Source organism: Saccoglossus kowalevskii, chromosome 15 (assembly GCF_978046115.1).
Source record: "Saccoglossus kowalevskii chromosome 15, keSacKowa6.1, whole genome shotgun sequence".
NCBI lineage: Eukaryota > Metazoa > Hemichordata > Enteropneusta > Harrimaniidae > Saccoglossus > Saccoglossus kowalevskii.
In genome coordinates this window covers 22,866,040-22,881,255 of record NC_140655.1, presented here as the reverse complement: position 1 = coordinate 22,881,255, position 15,216 = coordinate 22,866,040, and the positions used below count along the sequence as shown (strand labels likewise).

Below are 15,216 nucleotides of genomic sequence, written 5' to 3'. Positions count from 1 at the left end.
GGATTTTATGACAATGTAAAGACGTGGTGGCTAGTGCATAAATGAAAGGAAGAGAAGCTAAATATTCATCTCATATGATACTAACTTTTAAATCTTCGTGAGCTTTTACAAACTCTGGAAAACAGACATTGCCAACACTAGCCACCACGTCTTTACACTGTCATAAAATCCAAGTACATGTATAAGAATAGGACGTCCTGCGAGCCTGTTCGCTCCAAAAATTGGAATTGAGATTTCTCTGCAAGTTTCGTAAAATGGTGGCTGAAACTTTCTAGAAATGAAATTGAACCTGAACCTTGCTGATTGCAGCATATTACACAGCATAAATTGGTGATTTTGTTTAGAAAACGAGTAAAATACTTTCCGTCGCTAACACTGCTTTTGGAGGCAGCCATGTTGTGTACGCCCTCAACATCAAAATATGTTCAAAGCTTGAGTTCTCGATGTCAAAACTAGCGGATTTCATTCTTGCAGCTAAGTTTTTCCTGACCAAGCTATGCTGCACGGTGTCAAAGCTGTGATTTTCATTAAAACGCTACACTTTCATTGGTACCAACTTTCATTGGTACTGAACTGAATATTCAGATTTCTGTGTTCGCCCTCAGAGGTCAAAGCTCACGAATATATGCTAATTAGGTTAAACTTGCGTAATGTGTGCAAGGTCAAAAGCAGCAGCTTTGTTTATTCCGTGTCGACGTCAGTAGCTTCCTGGTTTGACAAGTGACTAGGCTGGGTGATAGTTGATCAGCGAGTAATTGGCAGCATATACCTCATCGGGCGTCCAAGGTGTTGACATAGATTTACATCAAACCAAGTTTGCTTTCTATCTGATAACACATGTTTCCGGTAAGTTGAGTTTGATCGGGCGTCTCTGAACATTGCCCATCACATTGAATTTGGAAACAAGAAGAGACGATGCTTATCCCGATTAACACCTTCCTTTCCCCACGCTAACGCATAAGTCTTTTGTCTTCTTCTGAATTCATGTCCAGATTTGTCTTAGAGAATTTAGTGCCTTGGTTCGATTCGGTTATGGTCGTCAAAGTCATATGTTTGTTTTTTTCTATCGATCGGTACTAATGTATACAAACGTTACACTTGGCAGTATCAGTGATTAATTGGGTAGGCTATAGGGTAGGGTCGTAAGCGGGAAATGAATGTAAATACATGTAACACAGCATCTTATTTGCGCCAACGTTTATTTATGCCATACCTCCATGTTTATACTCATAGTTTTACAGTTAGATTATATTTTTTATTGTGAATTAAATAGATGCACATTTTTCACGCCATATGTACCCGAATGCTTTCGCACACAGATTTCCGGAGAGTCTTCCCATACCATTATAAGCTAAAAGAAGTGTGGTTTTAAATGTCCCAATAAGACTATGACAGTAAGTGGTGTAATTATTATTGATAATTTAAATTATAACTCATGAGCAGTAATATACCATACAATGCTACCAGTCTCAACTGGTCAAAAACTGTAGCTATTTGCTTAATGTTTACTTCTAGATTACCTAAACCTGTGTGGAGAATGCCTGGAGCAACACAAAGAAAAACAAGGAAGAGAATGAAGCCTTATGAAAATGGCGCAGATCAGTCGGAAAGTACAAGCTCTAAAAGAAAAGAAACTGCTGAGAATGATGAAAGGTCTAAAAGAAAAGATACTGCTGAGAATGATGAAAGAATAAAGGTAATATTGTTTTTCAATTATATCTGAGTTTAATTAGGGCCAAACAAGTGTAAATAAAAGAAATAAGTAAATAATAAAGAAATCATAGAAAATCATAGAAATAACATTTTGTGTATCTAACCTTGACTGAATTATAAGCAATGCTGTTTGTAATTGAGAAAAGTAAGTTAGAAAAAAAAATCTGGGAGGGGGGGGGTAACATTTTAGAAAACTAAAAACAGTACAATTATGTGATCAGTAGAAATTTTAGAAGCCAATAAATTACGAAAATCTGCAAAATACTTTGGTGTTTCAATATAGGGTAGGCAAAGTTTTCGATGTTGTCATCGTCATTGACTGTCGTAAAATTTTTCTTGAACTCAAACAGTTTTTATCCAATTCCTTGGATACTGGTATTATATTAACCAGTGTGAAATCTCAAACTCAAAAAAAAATTATTTGTTCATCTACAAATTTGGGAAGCTTGACATTGTTATGAAATGTCAACCGAGTTCAATTCTCAAGATATACATGTAAGGTAAAATTTGGCTGAAATCTATATTCTTAATAGACAAAGTTGTAATTGTTACGCTATATTTTTTTAGAGCTAGTTTACAAATCATCATATTTTTTTTTGGCTTATCCACATACTATCTATTAAGTACAAATGACATGTTTGTCTTCAGTTGAATCAGTTCTGTACTTAAAAATTAAATTTTTGTTGCGTTTTCACTGCTTTACACACTTTTTAGCTAATTTAGCTAATCTGTAATTTCGCTAATTCAAAATGCCGCTAATTTAAAATAAAGTATATTTTCACTATGGGATTGTTGGCACTCTAGCTAAATTAAAATTCAGTTAATTCATGCATGGAGTCAAATTTGCTAAAATGTCATGTAGCTATTTAAACATGTTTTACAGTATTGTCTGAAGCAATTAATCTCTCCAGATGTATCTGGCTGTTCTTTACATTTCAATATTTTTGTTCTAGATTTGCAGTGGTGTATTGACAAGAAAGACAATACCTGCTATAAGTGTTACACCTCTTATAGGAAATAATAGTCAAAATCTTGTTCATCATATGCATAATACATCACTTGGTAGACGGCCGCAGAATACAATGAGGAAGGTAAGATGAGTGCTCATTCATTCATTCATTTTTTTAAATTTATTTAAATTTATCACTTGTCATGTTCATAAATTTAACATTTGTGTCTGTATTCTACCTTGAAAATTATACTAAATAAGATTCAATGATATAAAAAAGTGGTGAACATTTATATTAGTAACAAAATACTGTCAAATACTTTATCTTAGCTGGAATTAATTTTCGCTGAAAAGATTTTTGGGTGTTTTGTATGGAACTCATTTTCTCTGATTTTTGATGAGTTGAATGTGAAATATAGAAAAAAAGTTATGTTCGCTAGATTTGATTTTCATTGAATTATTTATCCCTTCAGCAAAAATAGTGAAAATTAATTCCAAGCGAAAATAGAGTATTTTACAGTTTTTTCAATGTTTGTGACCCCCTTACCCATAGTACATGTATACACCAAAGTTAAAATGCAATGCAACTACAAGAGGCAAGGGAAAAGACTACTGTGGAATACTTTATTTTCGCTGAAAAGGCTTTTTGGGCATTTTGCTTGGAATTTATTTTCACTGATTTTTCATGAGTTTAATGTGAAATATGGGAAAAAAAGTATATTCGCTGGATTTTATTTTCACGAAAACAATCCCTTCAGCGAAAATAGCGAAAATAAATTCCAAGCGAAAATAAAATATTCTACAGTACATTTACTGGACTCCACATATACACTTTTTTTAAGGAAACCCAGATCATCATATTTTTATCAATATTGGTGTTTTTACAGTATTACCTGATATAGCTTGCAGTATGACTTACTATTTACCTTGACATTAAGAACAAAAAATAGATACTAAATTCTTACTAACGTGACTGTGTTTTAAATCTTTGATTTGAATGCAACTGTGTATTTTTGGAGGTGACTGATGTACCAGAACTAGACAACAGGTTTATTTTATTAATAAATGATTTTTTTAATCTTTCAGAGTTTGTGTCAGCCATTTGTTCGTATTCTCTCCAACGCAAAAGTATACAGGACAGCGAGTCCATTTGATAGGAGGGTCACTGCGATTGAGTGGCACCCTACGCATCCCACTGTTTTAGCCATTGGTTCTAAAGGTGGTGATATGATACTATGGGACTATGAAAGAACAGACAAACAGGAATTCATCTCAGGGGTAAGAATTAAGCAATTTACTGACATTACCGGTAATAGTGGTGTACTATTAAATTAATGTTAATTTTTTGATTATCCCACTTATTGAAAGCAAATTAGCTGTGGTCATTCCATTGATATTATTAATATATTAATTTACTTGATTTCATGTATTTCTGTCTATGTACTGAATGACTAGCACGTAGTTGTATTCTGAAATATATTCTGAAAGCAAACGTATCTGTCATTTTTATCCTACATGTAAAGTTAATGAAGGGAAAGGTATAGATAACATGTCATTTTAGTTGTTATTGTCATCGTCACCGTTAAGGTAGAGCCGACTCATAAATTCAAATACTCAAAGTTGGGGGTCACCTACTTAATTTTCGAGAAAATGATGGTTGTATTTTAGTGGGTAGCGGCTATTTTGGCAGTAATATAGAGCTTTTACCACAGTCTCCTATGGCAGAGATATTATGCCATATTTCAAATTGTAGGCTGGTGACAGGCTGATAAAATACTATATTGTCAATGATGGGGTACTTTTTGTTTTCCTGAATTATTTCAAAAATCCGGGTTTTAAAAAGTGTTGAAAAATAAACTTTTTCTTTAGCATTGCGTTCTACGGAATTGTTCTAAAAATAGCAATTTTTGAAAAATATTGGGACAAATTTCTCAAAATACGTCACTGTAACACACAAAAGAATGCTATTTCATGGTACCATGAGACACTGGCTTCACAATTTTACATAATAAACCAATAAACATTGTCATGCGATTTATGACCAACTTTCTCAAAAATTATGAGTAGGCTTCTACCTTAACTCAGTACTTGTGCTTACAGTAACTCAAACAACTATTATCCAATCATCTTGAAAATTAGTTATCATAATGATATTAATCTGTATGAAGTCTTTTTCAATTTGATTTTTTAAGATATTCAAACTCATGAAAATGTAACTTTAAATTTCCATGTGGTTACAATAAGTTAAACATTTTTTATCTGATCTTTTCTAAATTTTTGTAAATCTTATCAATTTTGGTAGGACTAGCATGGCTGACTTTGAAAAGTTTGGCTACAATAAAAATTATGTTAGACAGGGACGTTGCAGCAATTAAGACATTTAAACTGCTATTCATGAGAACCAGATGTTAGTAGTAAAATCTTCAAGATTTTTTACTTACAGTAGATATGTTTTTTTTTATTATATAGTATAAATCTTTTTTCTTGCGAAAGTTTTTTTTCATCAAATTTTTGCTCCGATATATAATCGTGTGTATACGATTTTACATTTATAGTGAAGCATAATTATGTTCTCACATTGGGGAAAAAATAAAATAATATAATATAAAATTTAGATCCATACTGGAAATAGCAAATTTGTTTTATTTACCGTAGCCTCATTAAATTTATGTTTTTTTTTCTTAGATTGGCAAAGGAGGTTCTATTACAAGTTTGAAGTTCAATGTTGACAATCTCAATACTGTCTATACATCCAGTGTGTCAGGTAAAATCAGCTTACAGGATTTCACTGGAAGACAACCAAAAATACTATATGAATCAAGTGACTGGACTCGGTGAGTGAATTATTTTTTAGTACATTTTTACTTGTTGGTACATGCACATGTTTACTCGGTTAATTCTGAAATGTTGGTTTGAAAATTAAAGTAATACTGTATTGGAGTATTGTATTTGATTCAATGTTAGCATTGTAAGAATTGTATAAAAATTCCATCATTTTTGCCACCATCAATTCTGTTGTAACATTTTGATATAGCTCTTTGAAATTTTATTAGTAAATTTTGGACCAAACGAACTTGATTTTCTATTGGCTTCAGGTTTTGATCAAGCTCATTAAAAATATAATAATCACATAAAGTCAAACCTGTGTATAGCGACCACCCAAGATAAAAAAAAGTGGCTTCACATGGCAGTTTAATTATTCATTCTTTCAACATGCTATCAGTCAAAATACAACAAAAACACATTTATTTATTATTATTACCGGTACATTTATTAAATTTAAATTAAATTCAAATAAAAATTGCTTTATAAAAGGAATTATAATTATTATTTCGGTCTCTAGAAAAAAGTGAATCTGCAATAATATTGTAGAAAGGGTGCTCCAGGTAGCTCTTACATTATGCTTAAAAGTACTGATCTTTATACAGTGGAGGCTAACACAGGTTTGAATGTTTTTCAAATAAAGTCTTGAAATTTGAACATCACTAATTCAAAACATTTTCTTCCCTTGACAGTTATTGGTATTGTGCACTTGACGTGTCATTTACGGCTGGTCTGGTAACCGTTGGCGACAGCGTAGGCAATACTATATTGCTTAGCCAGGAAGGTAAAGTGGTAAGTACTATAATTCTCAACGAAAAAGATAATGGTTGCCTTAATAGAAATAATTTACCTAAAAAGTAAAATCAAAAAAGACAAATATTTTTTTTTCATTATTTCAGCTGAGAAAGTATTCGTAAAATACATAACAATTTGATGTATATTGGCTTCCATGATAGTCTTGGAATTGAATATTTTATATAAAAATTCTCATTTCTCATTTAAATGCCAATTTAATATTCCTATTAGGTAAATTTGGAGTGTGCTTTTGTTTCTTTTTCACAGCTGTGGAAGCATAAACTTCATAAACAGAAAGTCACCCACTGTGAATTCAATCCCCAATGTGATTGGCTGGTGGCGACATCATCAGTTGACAAGACGGTGAAATTATGGGATGTACGTATGGTGAAGGGTACAGAGAGTGCATTACATGTATTGAATCATGACAAACCAGTAAACTCAGGTGAGTTGTAGCATTTGGTGTAGAAAATACTATTTTCATAATATTTTATGAGCGATATAAGGAGTAGTGGAACTGTACTGGTCTGACTTAAAAAATCCAAAAAAAAATTGTTTTTAAGGGACTCGCTGCTTTTTTGTTCACTATTTGCCAGATTAGGAGCACAAATTTATGTAATTTTTGGAAAAAATTAGCAAAATAAGTTGTCAATGTTGTTCACATCACTTTTGTTATGGTGACACAGAAATAATCACAAATATGTTGTAAAAATCATTATGGTCAGGTCAAGTCTATTATTAACCAATCAGAATGCTTCTTTAATGCAACTATAAGAGAATTTCTGAAAATTAACAATGACAAATTTCATAATGCAATTCGAAATATCATTTATCAATGTTTAAATGTGATCTGTTGGCACTGATGACAAAATGGTGAGGCTTTTAAAAACTGGTAATTCACAATTTTTGAATGGTAAACCGAGTTTGGAAGAAGTATTTATCACCTTTCTTGACCATTAACAGCTAGGTCATGTTGAATTGTAGTTACCCATTCACACTCTATTCACGATAGTCACAATGAACACTGCAATTATTTGAGAAAGTAAAACATTGTTTTATGACCAGGTTTCTTCAATTGACAGTTTTTGAGGCATTTTAGCTGAATCTGACCCCAAAAATATAAATGTCACAAAAGTCAAGGGTTGGCGTTTTAGCCGAGCATAGGCAAAATTCAGTATAATACATGTATACATGTACTGACACATGTAGATACTATTTTCTTACATACTTACCAGTGATCACCATATATACGTACAGTATGTTCAATAATAATTCCCTTTTTTCTATACAGCCTATTTCAGTCCAGACAACTCTAAATTGCTCACAACTGACCAAGGTAATGAGATACGTGTATATCAGTCACCGGATTGGAGTAGAGTGAAACAAACAATCTTACATCCCCATAGGTTTTTTCAACACATTACAGCTTTTAAGGTTAGTAATGTTTATGGCATGAATGTAACAAATATACACTTTCAGCAAAATCATTCAAAAGTTGATTTTTTGTTCACTTTGAGATCGTTTGTCTCTGTTGACCGAAAATCTGTTGCAAAAATCGATTGATTTGATTTTGAGCTTGAATTTCCCTTTTGGCTTGCCAGTAATGAAGTGAAGGGAAAGTCATAGAAGTGGCAAAATGTCTGTCATCTGATATTGTCGTTGTCATTGTGAACTTTTCTTGTGTGCGTGATAACACCAATAAAATTCAGCCGATCCCTATCAATTTTATATACAGTAAAACCTGTCAAAACCGACCCCTGGATAAACCGACCTACTGTCAGAACCGACCGATTTATGTAGTCCCGAAATTTCTCCATAGACGACTATGTTAAAACAACCTGTGAAATCCGACCACTGTCTACTCCGCACACCGACCGCATTGATCGGTCCCAAGTCCAATATTCACACTGAATACATCGACCATCCGACCAGTTGCACCACATCCGCTATCTAGTAATCCGGTCTGCCCGACCTAAAAAGTGTGCATTGTTTAAATTTACCGTGAACGTCACAGAAACAATATCAAATCTCACACTACAAGTAACGTCTCGTGTAAAACAATAGCAACTGATTACGTTTTTCACACCACACGCCCTCGCATCGCGTGATGTCTTGACAGTGTAATGACCCCGGATATAAACAAATGATCGGGGTCATCAACTTCAATTGCGGTGAAGCACACTGCATTATGACTTCTTCAATAATCAAGACATTGAGTTTTCTTCTTTCCATAACGATTCTGATCGACAATTTTGTGCTTTCGAATGTTTCCGTAAAGGGGGCTTCAAGATTGAAATTTATGATGACAAAGAAGCAGACGACAACAAAGAATTCGGAAACCTTATTTAGCAAGTTGCAGACCCGCAAACACAGTGTAGCGTTGTAGAATACCTCCACTTTGATGAACGTATACTGACTGAAGCAATGTATGACGGCGAGTGAGAGCAACAGATTGTTGAGAATTTTATTGCAGACAAAGAAAACCATGAATCTATAGACAACGATGACATAAATTGCAACAACAGTCAAATTATTGACCCCCACGACGACCGTGACTTGACGCATGGCAATGTGCTAGACATGTTGACAAGATTACAAAACTTCACAATAAACAAAGACTCCAGTTACTTGACAGATATCCAAAATGTCATAATTCGAACGGAAAACAAAATCGTTGAAAAAAGATGTTCTTCAAAACTTGATGATTTTTTTACATCGTAATTTGATTCATTGACTTAACAGCAAAATTGACTGTCTGCATAAATTATGATAATTACATGTAGCTCACGTGAACTTACATTGTGATGTCATTCAAAATGGACGCCTTCAGTTACGATACGCGATACTTACCCGGTCTGTTCCAACAGTTATTCTAATGTTTATTGATTTCATGTACATACCATAATATTCTTGTCTTGTTTGGTAAATTATTTTATTGAAACAATACAATAAATGTAAATACATGTATAATCACAGGAGGCAAACTCCTGTGTCTTTTATTTGTCCCGTGTTTACAGCACATGTAATTGTTGTTTCAATCGAAGTCACGCCCACCCTGAATAAACCGACTCCCTCTGAAAACCGACCATAGATCCCAGTCCCAGTCATGGTCGGTTTTGACAGGTTTTACTGTATAAAGTTATTATATAGGTATACTTTGTAGTTTGTCTATATAGATTTTGGAAATGATCTTTCAAAAGATGTAGTTTTGGTGTTTTGGGAAATTTTATTTAATGTGCATATACATGTAGTGTGTATTATAGTGGATAGGACCTTTTACATACATGTACATTTATTTTGCTGTACTGCACCCTGTTCTTTATTAGCGTTCAATGGATCATTTGGTGCTTATGTAAAATGCCTGTGAAAGACTACCCCACACATATATGTTTTTGGTTTCTGTTGCCTTGAAATAAACATTTAAAAAAAAAATTAAATTTAATTATAAATCATCTTCAAGTAAAATTGAAAAAAAAAGTTTTCTAGTTGTAGCCATGCCCCTATCATGTTGCAGTTGACTGTTTCCAGTTTTCTGCCTTCACCCAAAGTGAAACTGCACCACCAAATGTCAGATAAGGGGAGAAACCATGCAAGTGCCATGCACTAAATACCATAAAAACTTGTAGTCACACATCAGGACATTGAATGCATCCAAAAGTTTGTCGATGGCATGAGGTTTCACCATTCAAAATGGCAGCTGTGCTCGCTAAAAAGGTCTATCAATCTTATGCAGGTTGCGAAATTAATTTACGAGAAATGGGTCTAATCCGAACTTAATGTTACTATAATAATAATACTATAATATTTGCTGTACAAGATTTGTTTGAAAAAAAATATTTTAGATTATTTAGAAGTCAATTGATAATAAAGTGGAGCCTGAAGCATTCTCAAGAATTGCATCACTGTCCTACTACCATGTCTATGTTGTTTGCCTTGTTGTGAATTGCAATAATTGAATGACCATAAGTATTATAGTGATTTACTAAAAAGTGAATATTTTTATTTTATATGACTAGGCAACATGGCATCCTATGTGTGACCTGATAGTTGTTGGAAGATATCCAGATCAGAATTTTCCTGGTTACGTGGCCAATGAGTCTCGTAGTATTGATGTAATTGATGTAAATACAGGGGATATTGTTTGTCAAATTAAAGACTCAAAAGCTCCAGGATTAATATCAGTAAGTATCCAGCTCATTTTCTGAAATGATGTCATATCCATATTACACTGAAAAAATATACTTGCTCATTCATTACTCTGTCAGAACTGACTATATTGACTTGCTGTGACTCATACTTACTCATACTTACTTACTTCTGTACAATAGCGTCCAAACGGCGCTATGTTATTAGTTCCTGTTCAGACGTAGTCCGAAAACGGGGACTTATATTTTGACCTTTGTGCGTCCATGCTTCTGTGTATGTCTCTGGACCTGTATCTTAGAAATGCCTGGACCAATCACAATTAAACTTCACACATACATTATACATGATATTATACATATGCACATAAATTTGTTTCATGATCTAATGGCCGAATGGCATTTATGGATGGATTTTGTTTGAACATGTTGCATACATTGGACATCATTTTATTTTTCAGATTCGATTTAAAATGGCCGATTGGTGGCCATTTTGTTTTAATGAATGCAGTTCTAGTGCCATATCTCTGCCATGCTTTGACTGATTATGTTAAAATTTTATATATTCATTGTACATTGACTATCTGATTCAAAATGGCCAAATGGCAGCAATTTTTGTGCTAAAAAGTCATCAAAAATCAAGCATTTCTGGCGTTCCAGAACTGGGACTTTGTTCAAACTTGGTACATATGTTGGACATTATGGAACCTTGATGCACATAATTTTATTTTTCAGATCAGATTAAAAATGGCTGACTGGTGGCCATTTTGTTTTAATAAATGCAGTTTTAGTGCCATATCTCTGCCATGCTTTCACTGATTATGTTCAAATTTGATATATTCATTTTACATCATGTTCTATATATGTAGATGTATTCAAAATGGCCGACTGGTGGCCATTTTGTTTTAATTAATGCTGTTCCAGAGTAATATTTCTCAATATGGACAAGTACTCGTTTGACGATCAGATACAAGATGTCAATCATTTTAATGTTAAAAAATCATCATAATCAAGCATCATCTTCTGGATCCATACTTCTGACATGTTTATGTTCCAACTATAGTACTATAAACAAAACTATATATCTTAAATTTGATAACTAACAGGGACTGTGCCATGCATGGCTTGTTATACATGGTTTTTCTCTAACTAAATCAATTAGATGACTTGTAATTCAATTTACTTTTTTATGGGCAACCACTGTTCCTCTTCATACTTTTTTTTTACTTTATTTTAATAGGAATGATAACATTACCGACTTCTTTACAATCTTATATGTTTATGTATGACTGGTGAGAAAAAAATGCTGAATCCTGGGATTGACCAGTATGTCCCCATGGGTGAAGGCTTTAAGATTTAAGTAAAATGGATGTGGTATATATTATGATAGACATTATAAGATTCCGTGGAGTAAACTATAGTACCGGACCGGTATATGAATATATTGAATAGTCTTTAATTTTAGCATCACATATTTAATGTGTAGATGGGTACAATGTGTGTCTATGTTTTATTTTATTCACACTTCCATTATAACTTAACATCTATTTCCAATGAATATCAGCATAATTATCAAATGTATTCATACTTTGACATATGTATAGATACCGGATAAATGGTAATGACCTAAACATTATTTCTTTTCTTTTCACAACAGTTGAACAAGTTCAATCATGGTGGAGATGTATTAGCCTCCTCAATGGGTAATTTATTATATTAATTATGTATATTATATTAATTATTTGTAGTTTTCTGCCAACGTGATGGTCCATGTATTTGATTTTGTTGACAGATTAGTTAGATTTTCAGAAAAAAAGAATCAAACATTTGCAAACAAATTGTAAAAGAAAAAATAATAGAATAGACAGTGATCAAAACACTCCTCCACACACCCAGTATGTAATTCTTGTGAAAATAGTTATATCTATCTATACAGTAACCTCAGTGTTAAACAAATACTTGGTAAAACAGGCCCTGTGTAAAGTAAAACCTCTAAGCTGAATACCTTGTAAACAAAAGTCACCGAATTCATATTTTAAAACCTTTCATGAAATACACATTTGATAAGTTGTTTTTGTATATTTTCCAAGAATTTTTGTTAAAGCCATTGCTTTGCAAACAAAAAACTAACTTGTATACTTCCACTCGTTTTTTTACTACTAATGGAAGTTTGTAACTGGTTAGGTTGAAATAATATATATATATGCCATTTAAAATGTTAGTCAGGTTTGATTTTATATTGATATTTTCTTTTAGGTGTGAATGCCTTGATCTGGCATGAAAATTTAGAGATAGAACGCAAACAACAAGCAATGATGGAAGAAATGCGATTAAATGGTGTGAAACCAAACGAAGCAACACAAAGCCAAGGCAGAAGACGACCACAGCAAAGGTCAAATAGATTGGACGCCGCCATGAAGGCTAAGATTGCAGCCAAACTAAAACAACAGTGAAATGAATGTCTTCTTGGTGAAAGAAGGGGACCGAACATCATCATTCACATGTTAAATGTCAGATGTTAGATGTCAATGCAATGTCAAGAATTCAGTATTTGTAACTATATTCCAGCATTATTTAATGAGTATTTGGTTTGAAGATGATATTGAACATATGCTGAGATAAGAGATGTATTCATATTGTTGGCAATATTTTATTTGAGGCCTTTGACATGTTAATATGTACTGTAATGAATACAGCTACGGGGTTCCGCCTTGATATCTACCCTGCACATAGCTGTACATCACTGCTGAGTCTCGTAGTCTTAGTTGTGATCGAGTTTTCAGTATCTTAGAGTGTCACCAGGTCACTAAATTGCACACATGACTCTCTGTTAAGTGATCGAATATGAACGATGTTACAAAATAAGGTACTCCAAGAAGCACATTGATACGTGACTCAATGTATAGGCTTCCAATCAGTAATAACACATGAAAGCCTTAACTTTCAAATCTCATTTTTGATGGGTTTTAACTAAGCTTTTGCTAACAATACAATACAACTGTTTTTGTTTTGCAGAAAAGAGCATGTACCGATGCTACTGATAATTTCAGTAATTGTGATACTACATGTATAGGCAATTATAGTTTTAATATAAATACTTTCATATATTTATCAATGTTAAATATTTTACTTGTACCATGATACAAAAAAAAAACTAATCATATTTTTAGCATGTTTTTTAGCTAATTGGGAGTTTAACTATTTTATTTAATTAAGTACAGTACTTATTGTTTTAAAGAACTGTTTCTTATTTTAACTCTGATACACGATTTTGTTTGAAACCTCAGATATGTTAATATATGTACGGTACTGTATTAAATAAATTAACTTCGCCTTGCCAATAACCGTATATCTCTGCGCAGTCTCATCGTCTTGGTTGTGATCGAGTTTTCATTATCTTGAAGTGTCATTATGGTACTGAATTCCCTATCAGAGTAGTCAATATGAACGATATTACAACATGTAATGCTACTCAGGTATTCGATGTGTCAGCTTTCGATCAGTAATAACTTGTGAAATCATTACCTTTCAAATCTGGGTTACTCAAAATTTAAAGGGTTTTCAGCTCAGTTTTTGCCGACAATACAACATGTTTTTCAGAGAGGAGCACGTATCTTTACTACTGTATTCCAAGTAATTGTGATACTATGGGCAATTATAGTTTTTAATATAAATACCTGTATATATTTATAAGTGTTAAATATTTCTCTTGTACCATGACACAAAGGCGAAACTAAACATAAATCTAACATGCTTTTTTTTTTATAGCTAATTGGGATTTTAATTACCTTAGTAAGTACAGAACTTATTCCTGTTACCCAGTCACCATATTGGAATATCATGTCCTGATCTAATATTATACATGTACGAGTATTTTATAAGCGACAATGTAAATACTAGTAAATTTTCGCATTTTTTTTATTTTGTGAGTCAAGGCGCTACTTATTTGTGTTTTATTACTTACTAATAAACAAACTGATTCAAATTATGAGTGTTAAAATGTGTCATCTTCATATATGTGGCTATGGCAGATGTACTAGTATTATCATATAGTCATGGAAGTAATAATTTGAGTTAATAAACCACGTATACGTAATATCCGGGTATTTATGTGACACGTTATCTCCGGGGGGGGGGGGAACTCGGGTTTCTAGACACGAAACCATGAGTTTTCTTGAACTCGGGTTAGTACCCTACGCATTCGAGCCCGAGTGCCGTAAAATCTCTTGTTTTTTTTTCTTATTTTGACTTTGTTATAAAATAGTGCGATTCACCATGGACTAAACGTTGTAAACTACTGCATTCGTTCAATGGAACAATGAAAAACACTAAAATGCCTGTTTCTCTGATTTACCAATGCATACATGTAATTTGAGGTAATTATTGTTAAACACAGAATGTGATTATTAACTAGAAGAAATGCGAGACAAGTCCATTTTTTATGATGGAATCATGCATTTGGATACTATTCAACATAATGAATTGGATATTTTTTAAATATAAAAAAACACCTAGCTTTAATGTCGATAGCTTCGTTCAAGCATCAACATCTTACGAGTGCTTTAACCCCGTATTCAACTACATAATACTTGCAAACAATATTAAAACAATAAAAAAGATGCTAGAAACTATTTTGATTATATCTGCTGTATCTCTCAAATATTTATAAATATTGTATTGTCGTACATTTTGTTCTTTGATGTGAAAGGCACAACCAAAAAAAGACATGTTACTTTTCATATACTATCACGATTAAACAAACAACGCTTGCAAAGTGGCATTAATTTAAAGCCC

The 15,216-nt window shown here is 32.9% G+C and overlaps 1 protein-coding gene across 1 annotated transcript; it reads left to right on the top strand.

Moving 5' to 3' along the window:
- The first annotated feature begins 633 nt into the window (after nucleotides 1–633).
- Nucleotides 634–14,422, top strand: LOC100377457 (DNA damage-binding protein 2-like). Its single transcript, XM_085508357.1, has 12 exons — nucleotides 634–846; nucleotides 1,320–1,394; nucleotides 1,516–1,696; nucleotides 2,667–2,804; nucleotides 3,749–3,940; nucleotides 5,348–5,496; nucleotides 6,178–6,277; nucleotides 6,548–6,725; nucleotides 7,572–7,714; nucleotides 10,297–10,461; nucleotides 12,080–12,125; nucleotides 12,679–14,422. The coding sequence occupies exons 3-12, from the start codon at nucleotides 1,538–1,540 to the stop codon at nucleotides 12,873–12,875; spliced, it is 1,467 nt and encodes a 488-aa protein (XP_085364483.1). The 5' UTR covers nucleotides 634–846; nucleotides 1,320–1,394; nucleotides 1,516–1,537; the 3' UTR covers nucleotides 12,876–14,422.
- Nucleotides 14,423–15,216: the final 794 nt, after the last annotated feature.